This window comes from Callithrix jacchus, chromosome 5 (genome assembly GCF_049354715.1).
Source record: "Callithrix jacchus isolate 240 chromosome 5, calJac240_pri, whole genome shotgun sequence".
NCBI lineage: Eukaryota > Metazoa > Chordata > Mammalia > Primates > Cebidae > Callithrix > Callithrix jacchus.
Genome location: NC_133506.1, coordinates 91,150,957 through 91,164,655, shown reverse-complemented (window position 1 = coordinate 91,164,655; position 13,699 = coordinate 91,150,957). Strand labels below are relative to the sequence as shown.

Below are 13,699 nucleotides of genomic sequence, written 5' to 3'. Positions count from 1 at the left end.
CCAAAATTTCGCCACTGCACTCTGGCCTGGCAACAGAGCAAGACTTTGTCTCAAAAAAATTAATAAATCAATAAATAAAAATAATAGGCCAGGAGTGGTGGCCCACACCTGTAATCCCAACACTTTGGAAGACCAAGGCAAGTGGATCACCTGAAGTCAGGAGTTTGAGAGCAGCCTGAAACATGAGAAAACCCTATTTCTACTAAGACCACAAAAATTAGCCGGGCATGGTGGCAGGTGCCTGTGATCCCAGCCGGGCGTGGTGGCAGGTGCCTGTGATCCCAGCCGGGCGTGGTGGCAGGTGCCTATGATCAGGAGGCTGAGGCAGAGGTTGCAGTGAGCCGAGATCGCGCCACTTCACTCCAACCTGTGCAATACAGTGAGACTCCATCTCAAAAAAATAAGAGAGGGGATTGGGCTTCTGAGTCCTTTACAGGGTGAATTGGAGTGGCCACACAGAGAAGCTGCTGCTAAGGTGGAAGTGGGTGGAAGCCAAAGTATATGAATCTTGGCAAGTGCCTCTTACCCCCTGGGCACAACAGAAGCATCGCCTCCATGAATCCTCAGAACAGTCCTTTGGGGCTTGACACCTGAGGCAACTGAGCCTCAGTGTCACAAAGAGAGGCAAGTAGGTAGGGCCAAGTCTTCTCCATTCTATGAGGCAAGGGCAGCGAGTAAGGGCCTTGGAGCCCCCAACCCAGTCATTCATGGGGTCACAGGCAGGAGTGTGGAACCCAGACCCTCCCGGCAAGCCCAGCTGCGGAGAGAAGCACCTGGAAGAAGAGAAGTCTGATCTGTTCCTGTCCTAGCAGAGTGAGAGCCCTCCTGGGCCTGGGTACCCGCTGAGTGCCCCTGAGGGACCGCCACTGAGCATTCTGGCTTCTCCACCCTGCCACCTCCCCACTGCCCTCTCCCAGCACAGACACCTTCCTGGGGCAAGGAAGGGGAACCCAGCCCTCTTCAGTGGTGTGGCTGCCACAGAGTGGCACCCACCCCAGCGATTCCGTGGGCCCAGGGAGCTGGGGTCACCCAGGGCCACTCTCTGAAATGCCCTCAGAGGATCCAGAGGAGGTGAGTCACCTGTGCCAGCCCCAGCACACATGCCCCTGCTTTGCCAGAGCAGGAGGCCCAGAGACTGGGCAACAGCTGGTACAGGTGCCAGGTGAGGGTTCCACTAGGCACACCCAAGGCAGCCGTGTCTGTCTTCCCATCTGAAGTGGTGACAGAGGAAGTCTGTCACCTTCTAGGTGCTGGGGATTTCAGGATTGAGCTGCTGAAAGTCAACACTCCAGCTCCAAGGAATGGAGAGAGGGCACCGGAGGAGAGGGAGCAGGATGGTCCAGAGGTGATGTCACTGTCCCCCACCTCCTCCCCTCCCTGGTCTGTTCTGTCACCCCTGGTTGTCTACATCCTCCAGAGGGCCTCAGTCCCTCCTGACACCCCCAAAGACAGGGCCTGCGTTGGCTGGCCACTGAGACTCCCCCAAAGACCCCACCATCAGGAAGGAAGTCCTTCTTGCGGTCTAACCTGCATCTCTCCTTGCACGGACGGTGACAACACAAGAGCAGCTGCCTCTAAGGTGGGTTGTCTCCATACCCCCTTGTCCTTGCCTCTGCTACTAAGCAAAGGCCAAGAAATCTGACCTGTTGCCCCGATCCCGCTCACAGGATCCCCACACCCTCTCCTAGGAGCACTAGGGCTCAGGATTCTGGTACAGCCTGGTTTTATCCCTTGCCTGCTCTCCCTGCCCAATTCCATAGGACCCAGAAGGGGAGCTCCCTTGAACACCCCTCCCTGCCTCCTGATAGTCATCGCTTCCAAGTGGTGATTGGGAGAGTTGAGGGTTGGGAGCTCCTGGGACAGTTCCTGAGTTGTGGGTGGGAGCGGAGTGCTCCGGTCACGCCCCCCCATACCCCTTGCTGAAGCTGAGGCATTCTGCACGTTGGGGGCAGGAAGGGGCAGGACAGGAACGCCTCCAAAGACAGTGAATCAGGTGGAGGGTAGGGGCAGGACTACTCTTTGCACCCCCCCAAAAGATCATTGTTGCTTTTCCCTCCCCCACCTCTTCCATTCTATTCCATCTCAGTGTTGATAGGGGTGGATCAACTTTTGGATTCTCTAAACTTCTTAAGAAAAGACTGTGGGTTATTTGGCCGAGCTCGCTGTCTCCGAAGAATGGTCCCCTCCTTCAGGTGGGTGGGAGAAGGGCGGGAGTCTCACCCTCTCTCCCTCCCTCCTCCTAATGGGAGCTGAAAGTCCTTCTAGCCATCACCCTTGCTGTCCTCTAGACCTCAATTTCCGGTTAAGTTGCGGTTCTTCCCAGGTCACCAGGCGAGCAGGGCCCCCGCCGCGGTCCCCAGCCCTGCAGAGTCACCTACGCCCTGAGCACGCGGCGGGCCCCCTCCCGCCGGCTCTGCCCCCGCAGCGCGTGGGTCCGGGATGGGCAGCGTGGAGTGCCGGCCTGAGTCCGGCGCCCGCACCTACCTGGAGAGCGCTCAGGACAAACCCGGCTGCGTCCAGCCGCCCGCGGCCGCCCGGGGCGGTCCTGAGTCGCAGCTCCCGGCCCTGCGCGTCCCGGGGCAGCCGCCGCGTCTCCGAGCCCGCCCCCGGGCGGCCCTGCGGGAGCAGGTGCCAGGAGCCGCGCCGCCCCGGTCCGCCCAGGAGAGCCGCGGCGGGACAGGGGCTCGGCGGTGGGGCTCCCCGGGTAGGAGGAAGAGAGGGGAGATTCGGGGACTCCCCTGGCTGAAGAGCTGGACTCACGGGTGAGTATCCCGCCTAACCCTGGCTAACCAGGCGCAGCGTACCTGAGGGCTCCCTAGGGGTCCTAGAGTTCAGGGAAAGGGACCCCAAACTGGCTGCCTTCCCCTGCCCCGCCGGCACTCACTTCCCCCCCGCCCCGCCCCCGCCAGCTGGGCCCTCTTTTGGGAGGAAACTCCAGCGGTAGGAGGAAGTTGAAGTTGACATTCATGGACCACCTGCTGGGTGCCGGGGGGGGGGGGGGATCACATTCAAACCTCAGAACCTCTCTCCCCATTTCACAGACCAGGAAACGAAAGAATGGGGACCTAGGCCAGGGCGGTGGCTCACGCTTGTAATCCCAGCACTTTGGGAGGTCAAGGCAAGTAGATCACTTGAGGTCAGGAGTTCGAGACCAGCGTGCAGAAAGAACATGGTGAAACCCCATCTCTACTAAAAATACAAAAATTAGCCAGGGGTGGTGGCACACTCCTGTAATCCCAGCTACTCAGGAGGCTGAGGTGGGAGAACCGCTTGAACCCAGGAAGTGGAATCGTGCCACTGCACTCCAGTCTGGGCAAGAAAAGTGAAACTCCGTCTCAAAAAAAACAAAACAAAACAAAAAAAAACTGCCAGGTGCAGTGACTCACGCCTGTAACCTCAGCAGTTTGGGAGGCCAAGGCAGGCAGATCACAAGGTCAGGAGTTCAAGACCAGCCTGGTCAACATGGTGAAACCCCGTCTCTACTAAAAAACTACAAAAATTAGCTGGGCACAATGGCAGGCGCCTGTAATCTCAGCCACTTGGGAGGCTGAGGCAGGAGAATCACTTGAACTTGGGTGACAGAGATTGCAGTGAGCTGAGATTGCACCACTGCACTCCAGCCTGAGCAACAGAGTGAGACTCCATCTCAAGAAGAAAAAAAAAAAGACTGTGGACCTTAAGTGACTGAATCCAAAGTCACACAGGAAGTGGGCACCAAATGGGAGACTCCAAGCTGCTCCTAGGCACTGTCTCTGGAGGTCAGGGGAGACTGCCAGAATCTGCCAGGGAGACCTCACCAGTGTGTGTGGCTGGGAGTCCTTTCCGATTCGTCCCAGGGGATCACAGCACAGGTCCGGCACACAGGGGGCACGGAGCCACCCAGGGAGGGCAAGAGGCAGAGGTTGGTGGCATGACCTCATCAGATCCCTGCCACCATTTTGTTATTGAAGAAACAATATCAGGGTAAGAGAGCAAGAAAGAGCCAAGGAAAGTGGACAGAGAGGGCTCTTGCAGCCAAAGAAGTGGTGGTGCCGCTCCCCTGCCTTGCACTGGGGCATGCCTCCTGGGGACCAGGTCATGCGGAGAGAAGGCCCCACGTGGGGGGCCCCAGGGATGCCACCAAATCTCCCAGCCTGGTCCACCCATCCACCAACTCACCCTTGCCTTGGGCCGTGCCCCTTCTATCCCCTCAGCCTGGAACATCCTCCTGACATTCAGAGATATCTCCTTATCACTCAGCCCCCAGCTTAAATGTTACATCTCCAGGCCCCACTTTCCCCAGCTCCATTACGCTTTGTCTCAGACTCTGTTTACCACCCTCTTAGTGTATCTTCTGGGTTGTAATTCTTTTGTTTGGACCCTGACCTGTCTCCCTCATGAGGGCAAGGCCTTTATTTCCCAGTGGTCTGGAGCACCAGTGCAAAGCGTATTGCATACCTAATAGATACTCAATAAATAGTTGTTGAATTAATAACAAAACCATTTCCACTTTTTAGGTAAATCCACAATTGTACATTTTAAATGGGTGAATTGCATAGTATGCAAATTACATTTCAATAAAGCATGTTTTTTAAAAGTAAACCCAGGGTGGGAGGACTGTCCTGGTGCACCATGTGTACCTCAGTGTAGCACTGCACACGAATCCTCTAACTTAATCTGCTCACACTGCTGTCCATCACAGCCCACGTCCGGCCGCTGTCCATGGAAAACCGCAGTTGCTTGGGCTTGGAGGAATCTTAGACGTCATCCTGTCCCTTCTGTAGCAGCTTTGACAAAGTACTCTCTGGCGTCTGCTTGAACATGCCAGAGATGGGGAGATCACTACCTAACAAGATGGCCCATTCCATGATGCTAATACTCATTAAAATGGGGCTTTGGAACCTGTTTCCCGATAATGCTTGCGTGCTGGTCCTAGAACTGCTGCCTGGTAACACAGAAAAAGCACCCTCCACCTTCCACAGTCAGAGAAACACAGCTTCATCCTAAAGGGGCGCTTCTCCCAGCTGAAGAGACCCATTTGCCTCAACTATTCTTCCCCTGACATGGCCACTTGCTCCAGGAAGCCTTTGAAGATGTGCCTCCTCCTTGTATGTGCTCCCAGGGCACCTTGTATGGGACCCTAACAGTGCCTTTATCACACTGCCTTAAACTGTCTCCCTCAGACCTTGCTTTGGCTACCCAGCTATACTGAGGGCCCCTCCCCCAGGGTAGTTTTGGGCCTTCATTCATTTCTTTTGCCCGATACCTTGCATGGTAACCAACTGACCTGATCTTAACCACTCAGTTAAAAATGTGTTGAATAAGCCGGGCATGGTGGCTCTTGCCTGTAATCCTAGCACTTTGGGAGGCCAAGGCAGGTGGATTGCAAGATCAAGAGATCCAGACCAGCCTGACCAACATGGTGAAACCCTGTCTCTACTAAAAATACAAAAATTAGCTGGGCGTGGTGGTGTGTGCCTCTAATCCCAGCTTCTCAGGAGGCTGAGACAGGAGAATCACTTGAATCCGGGAGGCAGAGGTTGCAGTGAGCCGAGATCGTGCCACTGAACTCCAGCCTGGGCGACAGAGCAAGACTCTGTCTCAAAAAAAAAAAAAAAATGTGTGGAATAAATGGTTTCCCGGTGTTTTATTATCCCAGTTACATCCCTCTAAACTCTTTTAGGCTTTTGGTATCCTCTTTAGAACAGAACAAGGGACAGCACAACCTTTCCCTACCTCTGTCCTCCTCTGTTAATGCTGCCTACCCCTCAACTTTTCTTCAGCCTTGGACTAGCTCTACCTAGAGCTGAGGGTCCTTGAAACCCCCAGGTCTATTTCCATGGGATGCGCTTGTGAGTTCAGCCTCGCCAGCCCAGCCCCCGAGTGAGTGCTGGTTTCCTGAACTGGGAGGCCCAGACCTTATGTTTGGACTTGCTGGCTCTCCTGTTCTGCTCAGCCTGTTGAAATCATTCAGCAGGACCACAGGTGCCAGCTTAGTGCCACCCACAAAGACGTGGCTTCACCTAGATACCTAGGAATAACACACCCCTACACTCCAGCCCTGCACGCAGGCAAAACACTGCTGTCTATCTCTAGTCTTCTGCATGCCAGATCCTTCCCACGCCTTTTCCCACTCATTTCAGCCTCCAATAACCCTGAAAGTTTGCTGCTACTCTGCTGATTTTGAAGATAAGGAGAGGGAGGCTCTGAGAAGTTAACTTACCCACTCAAGGCCACAGAGCTAGAAAGGAGCAGAGTGAGGCCGGGTGTGGTGGCTCACGCCTGTAATCCCAGCACTCTGAGAGGCCGAAGCAGGTGGATCACGAGGTCAGGAGTTCAAGACCAGCCTGACTAACATGGTGAAACCCTATCTCTACTAAAAACACAAAAATTAGGTGGGTGTGGTGGCACATGCCTGTAATCACAGCTACTCGGGAGGCTGAGGCAGGAGAATTTCTTGAACCCACAAGTGGAGGTTGCAGTGAGCTAAGATTGTGCCACTGCACTCTGGCCTGGGTGACCGAGTGAGACTCCATCTCAAAAAAAATAAATAAATAAAAAGAAACCCCATCTCTACTAAAAATACAAAAAAATTAGCTGGGTGTGGTATAGTCCCAGCTACTTGGGAGCTGGAGGCAGGACAATTGCTTGAACCCAGGAGGTGGAGGTTGCGGTGAGCTGAGATCCTGCCCTTGCACTCCAGCCTGGGCAATAAGAGCAAAACTCTATCTCAAAAAAAAAAAAGAAAAGAAAAGAAAAAGAAAGGGGCAGAGTGTGATTTGAACCCCATCAGATGACTCCAAAATCTAGGCTCTCTCCTTTAACCATGGTGCCTCTTAAGGCCTTATCCCAATATACCCAGTGACTTTTTTCCTACAAAGGTGGGGCGAAGACGAAGAACAAACGGAAAAGCTCTTCCTGGTAATGGAGAGCTGGGGGTGCCAGGTGGTGCCGGCCCTCCCTGGTCCACCTTCCACTTGCCCAGTGAGGGATTCAGGCCCCTGAAATATTGCTCCCCCTCCAGAAAATGACACTTAGTCTAAATAAAGCCTCTGAGTCTCCAGTTTGGCCATTCCAGCTCTCACTACTGGCCCGTCTCATCCACTATCTCCTCTTCCTCTGTTTTGTCTGTGGATGACTCTTAGGCCCTAGAACAGTGCCTGGCACACAGAAAGTAACCAAGACATATTGCCAGGTTTGAGGAATGAACTAACTCTCACTGTGGGTGCAAGGGAAATGAATCAAGTGCCTTGCTCTGGCTGTGTGAGTTTAGGCAAGTTACTTCCCCTCTCTGAGCTTCCACTGCCTTATCTCTAACACAGGGCAGTTAATACTTAACAGCGTAGAGGATGATGTGATGTCATGCCTGCAAAGTCCCCCATATAATATGTGCCCAGCTCATAACAGGGCGTCATTTATTAGGCGTTGCTGGTCCCAGCTTTAGAGAGAGGGACATTGAGGCTCAGAGAGATGAAGGGACTTAGGCAGGCAACATTACACAGCTTGGAAGAGGCCCATAAAGAACAGGAGTTGATAGCGCTGGATTGAAGGCTGGGTCCTTTTTTCTTGCTCCTGGGGCCTTCTCCAAATGTTTGATAAATAAAATGTCTACTACAAAGATAAGAGGTAGTTAAAAGAATTATTCATAATAATAACACTAAGGGCCCCAGCTGAAGCAAAGCCTACAGCAAAGGGGCTCAGGCAAGGAGCCAGAGACCCTGGCCCAGCCAACAGCTTCCCTGCTGGGCCCACAGCCCAGACTGTTGCTAGGAGGATGGCATCATTCTGGGCCCCTGGGCTCTAAGAGGGTGGGAAAGGCCCCAACGGTGGATGGGCCTGCCCCACCCCACCCATCATGGGTCCTTTCTGCTCCCACTGAAAGGGCACAGGCTCTCCAGTGGCTTGAACAAGTCATCTGTGACCCCTCCCCCAACGTTTTGCCTCCTAAAATAGCCCAGAGCCACCGTGTGCCCAGGGCGACTCCCCACTGGTTACAAATCCCCCTGAAATCAAATCCCCATCCTGCCCCAAGCAGGACGGCACCACTCCTGCCACCGCTGGGCTCCAGCGCTGGCCAGCCTCCCCCAATGGAAACCGGGACAGTCGTCCTTCACAGTGACCGGGACATAAATACCCAAATAATGAGACAGGCGCTGGGAACACAGAATCAGAACTGGTGCTAATTGGTTTGCTTCTGGGCAGAGATGATGTGGAGAAAAAAGTAACAGGCCTCAGTTTCCCTGGTGGTGTACTGGGGTGAGGGTATATGAGGGTCGGGGGTCCCTGACTGTGCTGATTTTCTACGCCTTCTGACCGGCCTCACAACTCACTTTTTTTTTTTTTTTGAGAAGGAGTTTTTCGCTCTTGTTGCCCAGGCTGGAGTACAATGGCAAGATCTCAGCTCACTGTAACCTCCACCTCCTGGGTTCAAGCAATTCTCCTGCCTCAGTCTCCAGAGTAGCTTCGATTACAGGTATACACCACCACACCTAGCTAATTTTGTATTTTTAGTAGAGATGGAGTTTCTCCTTGTTGGTCAGACTGATCTCGAACTCCTGACCTCAGGTAATCTGCCCATCTTGGCCTCCCAAATTGCTGAGATTATAGGCATGAACCACTGTGCCTGGCCACCAGCCGCACTTTTTAGGATATTAAATTGCCAGATGTAAAAGGAAAGGGCCAGGGTCTCCTGGTCCAGGTCCTAAGGTGGGAAGCCTAGAATCTCTACGATGATCAAGAAACACCTCTTTCCATTGAGAAAAAAAATCAACCAAGACTCAGATCCTTCCCAGCATGAAAGGGGATTGGGGGAGCTGGGAGGTAGGGAACCCAGTGCAACCTCCCTGCTCCTCGTGTGAGGCTGTGAGGTAATGGATTCTTGGACAAGCCCAAGGTCCTCAGTTTGCAGTGATCAGGATAAGATTATCACATTAAACTTTCAAAGTCTTTGCTCAAAAAGAAGCAGCAGCAGCTGACACCCTTGACTCCCCCGACTTTCCCACTGTCACCCTCTCCTGGACCATGACCAGATAAACTGCAGATAAGGGCCACATGGAGGCTCCACTGCGCTGCAGAGGCAGGGGCATGGACAGCATGACCTCTCTGGGGCTGGCCTCAGGGCTGTGGCAAGATGGAAGGGGAAGGAGGCAGGGGATAGAGATGAGCATGTGTGTCTGCGGGCGCAGTTTGGAGGGGCTGCGGGGAACTGGAGTAACTTGGAGTCAGGCAAACGAGTTTATGTTGCAACTCTGCCACTAACCGTGTGACTGGGGACGTGTCTCTTCTCTCCACACCTCAGTTTCCTAGTCTGTAAAATTGGAGATAATGGTAACAACAAGGCCTAATAATAACTCCCCTAACTCAAGACAGGTGTCTGAGAAGATTAAATAAGATAACGTAGAATAGCTGGGCACGGTGGCTCACACTTGTAATCCCAGCACTTTGGGAAGCCGAAGTGGGCGGATCATAAGGTCAGGAGATCGCGTTCATCCTGGCCATGGTGAAACCCCATCTCTACTAAAATACAAAAAATTAGCCAGGCATGGTGGCGCGAGTTCATAGTCCCAGCTACTTGGGAGGCTGAGGCAGGGGAATCGCTTGAATCCGGGAGATGGAGGTTTCAGTGAACCGAGATCATGCCACTGCACTCCAGCCTGATGAAAGAGCAAGACTCTGTCTCAAAAAAAAAAAAAAAAAAAAAAATATATATATATATATGAATGTAGAATATACTAGCCAGGCATGGTGGTTCATGCCTGAAATCTCAGCACCTTGGGAGGACCAGGTGGGTGGATTGCTTGAGCCTAGGAGTTCAAGACCAGCCTGAGAAACATGGCAAAACCCTGTCTCTCCAAAACAAAAACAACAACTATTATATATATATATATATATATAAACAAAAATTAGCTGGGCATGGTGCTGCATGCCTGTCATCCCAACTACTGGAGAGACTAAGGTGGGAAGTTGAGGCTGCAGTGAGCCACAATCAGGTCACTGCACTCCAGCCTGGGTGACAGTGAGACCCTATCTGTCTCAAAAAACAAAAACAAAAAAATACTGACCAGACACAGTAGCTCATACCTGTAGTCCCAGCACTTTGGGAGGCTGAGGCAGGAGGATCACTTGAAGCCAGAAGTTTGAGACTCTATCTCTACAAAAGCAAAAGCAAAGTTTAGTTGAGTGTGGTGGTGCACGCCTGTAGTCCCAACTACTCAGGAGGCTGAGGCAGGAGGATCACTTGGGCCCAGATGTTGGAGGCCACAGTGAGCTACGGTTGTGATACTACACTCCAGCCTGGGTGAAAGAGTAAGACTCTGTCTTCCCTAATCATCCCCAAAAAAAGAAAGTAGGAAAATGCCCTGGAAACTCTAAAAGCTCATTGTGATGTGAGGGATGACATCATTAGTTACAGCAGGAGGGATGGTGGTAAGACTGCAGAAAGAACTTCCTCACAGCTGTGCAGTGGAAACTAATGGGGCAAAAAAAGAAAGAAGACAAACAGGCTTGGGTAGAAGGCCAAAGACCTCATCAATGATCCACTCTCCCAAGCCAGGGTGCCCATCCCCATGTCCGGGCCCCCTCCTGCCCATCACCTTGCCTCCCAAGGCGGCCGGCAGTCCCCAATTTTTCCCAGCCCAGAGCTCTATTCAGCTTGTATTTGTTGCCAATACAATGGAAATTATTTCAACCTCCTCACCCAGCTTGGCAGAGCTACCTGGGGTGTGTAGGAGAGGCCAGAGCTGGAGGAAAGGAGGCTGGGAATTGGGTGTCCAAAACAGGGGTGGCCCCCTCCCCAGAATATTAGCTGCAATCGTGGCATTCTGGAAGGCAGCAGCTTCCTCGGAGGACTGCCTCATCCTGCCCCATGGAAGGGAAAGGAAAGCCTGAGGATCCAGGGGTCCTCACGGGGACTTCGGACACCTTTCCTCTTACTTAAAGAGCTGCTTTCAGAAGGTGTTGGGAGGGAAGGGCCCTGCACACCAGCCAGGTTCAACCCTGCAGAAATTAAGATCTGTAAGTTTCCCTGACCCTCCCTTCACTTCCTGAAGCTTTTATTTAGTTAGTTTGTCCAGCAGGATCGTCCCACCTCAGACCCCCGATCCAGGCCTTGGGGTCCTCTCCTCTTCCTCAATATGAGAAATCCTGACCCATCCTAACCTCACAAGGATGGAGGCAGGAGAGGCTGGGGATGACTACGAGGTTCCAGGGTCACCTGGGGCAGGGGAAGAGGGAGCCTCCTAGTCCATTGGCTGAGGGAGGCGGTGGGGCATCCATGGTTCACCTTGTTGGCCGGGGAGCCGTTGCTGACCACATCAAAGTCCTCCTCTCAAATCAGTCCAGTGGGTGGAGGCAGGCACACAACCATAGCAGGCCATGAAGAAGGAGGCCTTTGAAAACCAGCTGAGAGGTTCCAAGAAACGCCCCAAGAACGGGCTGTGTCAACATGTCATGTGCCCCCCAGACCCGCTGGTGCAGCTTCCAAGCAGCTTCCCGAAGCAGGGCTGCTCAGATGCCTTGGCTGGGTGGCAGGGCAGCATGGAGGACAGAGCCTGAGCTTCAGGAGGCATCAGACCTGGGGCAAAGTCCTTACCTCTCTGATCTGTAAAATGGACCCAGTAGTATATACCTCATGGGGTTGTCGGGAGAACCAAGAGCTGATACAGGGATTGTGTCTCCCTTTGTGCTTGGCTCAGAGTAGGGGCTTGATAAATTCACTCAATAAACATTTGTTGAACACATACTATATGCCAGTCCGTCCATTGTGTACGCTGAGTTCTAGCAGTGAACAAAAGTCCGAGGGGCCCTCATGGAACTTGCAAATCTGCGTTGAGGGAAGAAGGATGCGTGCAGACAATCAGCAGATAAACACATGAATCAGGATGGACGAGGGCTTGCAGAAGACAGGTCCTCAGGAGGGCCCCTCTGGAGGGGAGATGTCAGACAGACCTGGCTGACCTGAGGGACAGGCTGCCTAAGGGTTTTTAGCCACGGCCACTCACAGGAATCACCTGAGCAGCCTTTGAAGATTCTGATGTCCAAGCTCCTCTCCAGGGTGTTTAAAAAAATTTTTTTTGAAACAGGGTCTGATTCTGTCACCCAGGCTGGAATGCATGATCTCAGCTCACTGAAACCTTCACCTCCTGGCTTCAAGTCATTCTCCTGCCTCTGCCTCCCAAGAAGCTGGGATTGTGCCTGCTGCCATGCCCAGTTAATTTTTGTTTTTGTTTTTTGAGGCGGAGTTTCGCTCTTATTTCCCAGGCTGGAGTGCAATGGCACGATCTCAGCTCACAGCAACCTCCGCCTCTGAGATTCAAGCAATTCTCCTGCCTCAGCCTCCTGAGCAGCTGGGATTACAGGCAGGTGCCACCACTCCTGGCTAATTTTGTATTTTCAGTACAAACAGGGGTTTCACCACATTGACCAGACTGGTCTCGAACTCCTGACTTCAGTGATGTGCCTGCCTTGGCCTCCCAAAGTGCTGGGATTACAGGTGTGAGCCACCGCACCCGAGCTCTCCCCGAGAATTCTGATGGGCTTGGTCCGGATGCAGCCTGGGACTGTAAAATTCTGCCCAGGTTATTGACGTGCAGCTAACAGTGAGAACCTGATGCCCAGCAGGCTTGCCAAGTACCTGGCTACAGGAGCATCACCTGGGGAGCTTGTCCGGCATCCTGGGCTGGGCTCCACCTCCAGTGTTCGGATTCAGGAGCCTGAGGTGAGGTCCGGCATCGACCCTTTTAACAGGCACCCAGGTGATTCTGAAGAGATTGTAGGAGAGCAAGGGTGAGCTCCAGAGATTGGCTGTCAGAGCCTTCCTCACACTGAGCCCAGACACACTGCATGGGACCACCCACTGTTCCCATGAGCACTGTCCCACCACCTTGGAAGTCCCCTGCCTTGCTCCAGGCAAGTCCTACTCCTGCTCCTGGGCTGACCATGAAGCCCGAAGCTTCCCACCACCTCTGCCCCTTGGCTGAAGCCCCCATGCCACCCTGTTCCACGGCGTGCTTCATGTCTGGCTAAATCCTGGGCTCCTAGAGGTGGGGCCAACTTATGCATGGCACATGGTACCAAGCCCAGCACCTCACAGGGTATGACTTGTCTTTGTTGAAGGAATACCAAATGTCTTCCAGCCTCCCCTGCTCCCACAACTAAGCCAAAGGTGGAGGGGTGGTGACTGACTCCTCTAGATCCCTGCTCCACCCCCTGACCTGAGTCTCCGGTCCCAGGATTCCTCTTGTGGCATCTGGCTTCTCTCCCACCCACTGCACTCTTGGTCTTGCCCTAAGGGCCAAACTCTGGGAAGGGAGACGGTGTACAATTATGTTCCCCCAGGCAAAGGTGCCCCAGAACGTCCTCTCCATCCTTGCTAAAGAACCAGGTATCAGCTGGTTGTGGCGGTTCATGCCTGTAATCCTAGCACTTCAGGAGGCTGAGGCAGGAGGATTGCTTGAGTTCAGGCGTTTGAGACCAGCCTGGCCAATATGATGAAACCCTGTCTCTACTAAAACTACAAAAATTAGCCAGGTATGGTGGTACACACCTATAATCCCAGCTACTTGGGAGGCTGACACAGGAGAATTGCTAGAACCCGGGTGATGGAGGTTGCAGTGAGCCAAGATTGCACCATTGTACTCCAGCCTGGATAATAGAGTAAAACTCCTCAAAAAAACAAAGAACAGCTGGGTGCGGTGGCTCACGCCTGAAATCCCAGCACTTT

The 13,699-nt window shown here is 53.2% G+C and overlaps 2 protein-coding genes across 20 annotated transcripts in view; one reads left to right on the top strand and one right to left on the bottom strand.

Annotated features, from left to right (window-relative positions):
• The window catches only part of ZNF385C (zinc finger protein 385C), a 68,639-nt gene that overhangs the window by 41,707 nt on the left and 13,233 nt on the right, over positions 1-13,699 (bottom strand). For 5 of the 19 annotated variants that reach the window (XM_054256039.2, XM_078373596.1, XM_078373597.1 and 2 more), the window contains exon 2: positions 10,060-10,129. The exons of 3 other annotated variants lie outside the window; for them this stretch is intronic. Coding sequence is in view for 6 of the 16 variants with exons in the window: in XM_035300518.3 (XP_035156409.2) it covers positions 527-557 (31 nt within the window). In the remaining 10 variants the exon portion in view is untranslated. Of the gene's footprint in view, positions 1-526; positions 670-4,619; positions 4,791-10,059; positions 10,201-12,629; positions 12,738-13,699 lie in introns of those variants that run through there. 11 more of the 19 variants (XM_035300518.3, XM_078373595.1, XM_078373594.1 and 8 more) reach the window with 7 other exon arrangements.
• Positions 2,310-3,209, top strand: LOC144582617 (uncharacterized). Its single transcript, XM_078373607.1, has 2 exons — positions 2,310-2,762; positions 3,042-3,209. The coding sequence occupies exons 1-2, from the start codon at positions 2,440-2,442 to the stop codon at positions 3,067-3,069; spliced, it is 351 nt and encodes a 116-aa protein (XP_078229733.1). The 5' UTR covers positions 2,310-2,439; the 3' UTR covers positions 3,070-3,209.

Bases quoted from the DNA above. Each gene is read 5' to 3' on its own strand.
- LOC144582617 (XM_078373607.1), top strand. From the start codon at position 2,440: ATGGGCAGCGTGGAGTGCCGGCCTGAGTCCGGCGCCCGCACCTACCTG. The intron at 2,763-3,041 runs GTGAGTATCCCG...CCCATTTCACAG, and splicing joins CTGAAGAGCTGGACTCACGG to ACCAGGAAACGAAAGAATGG.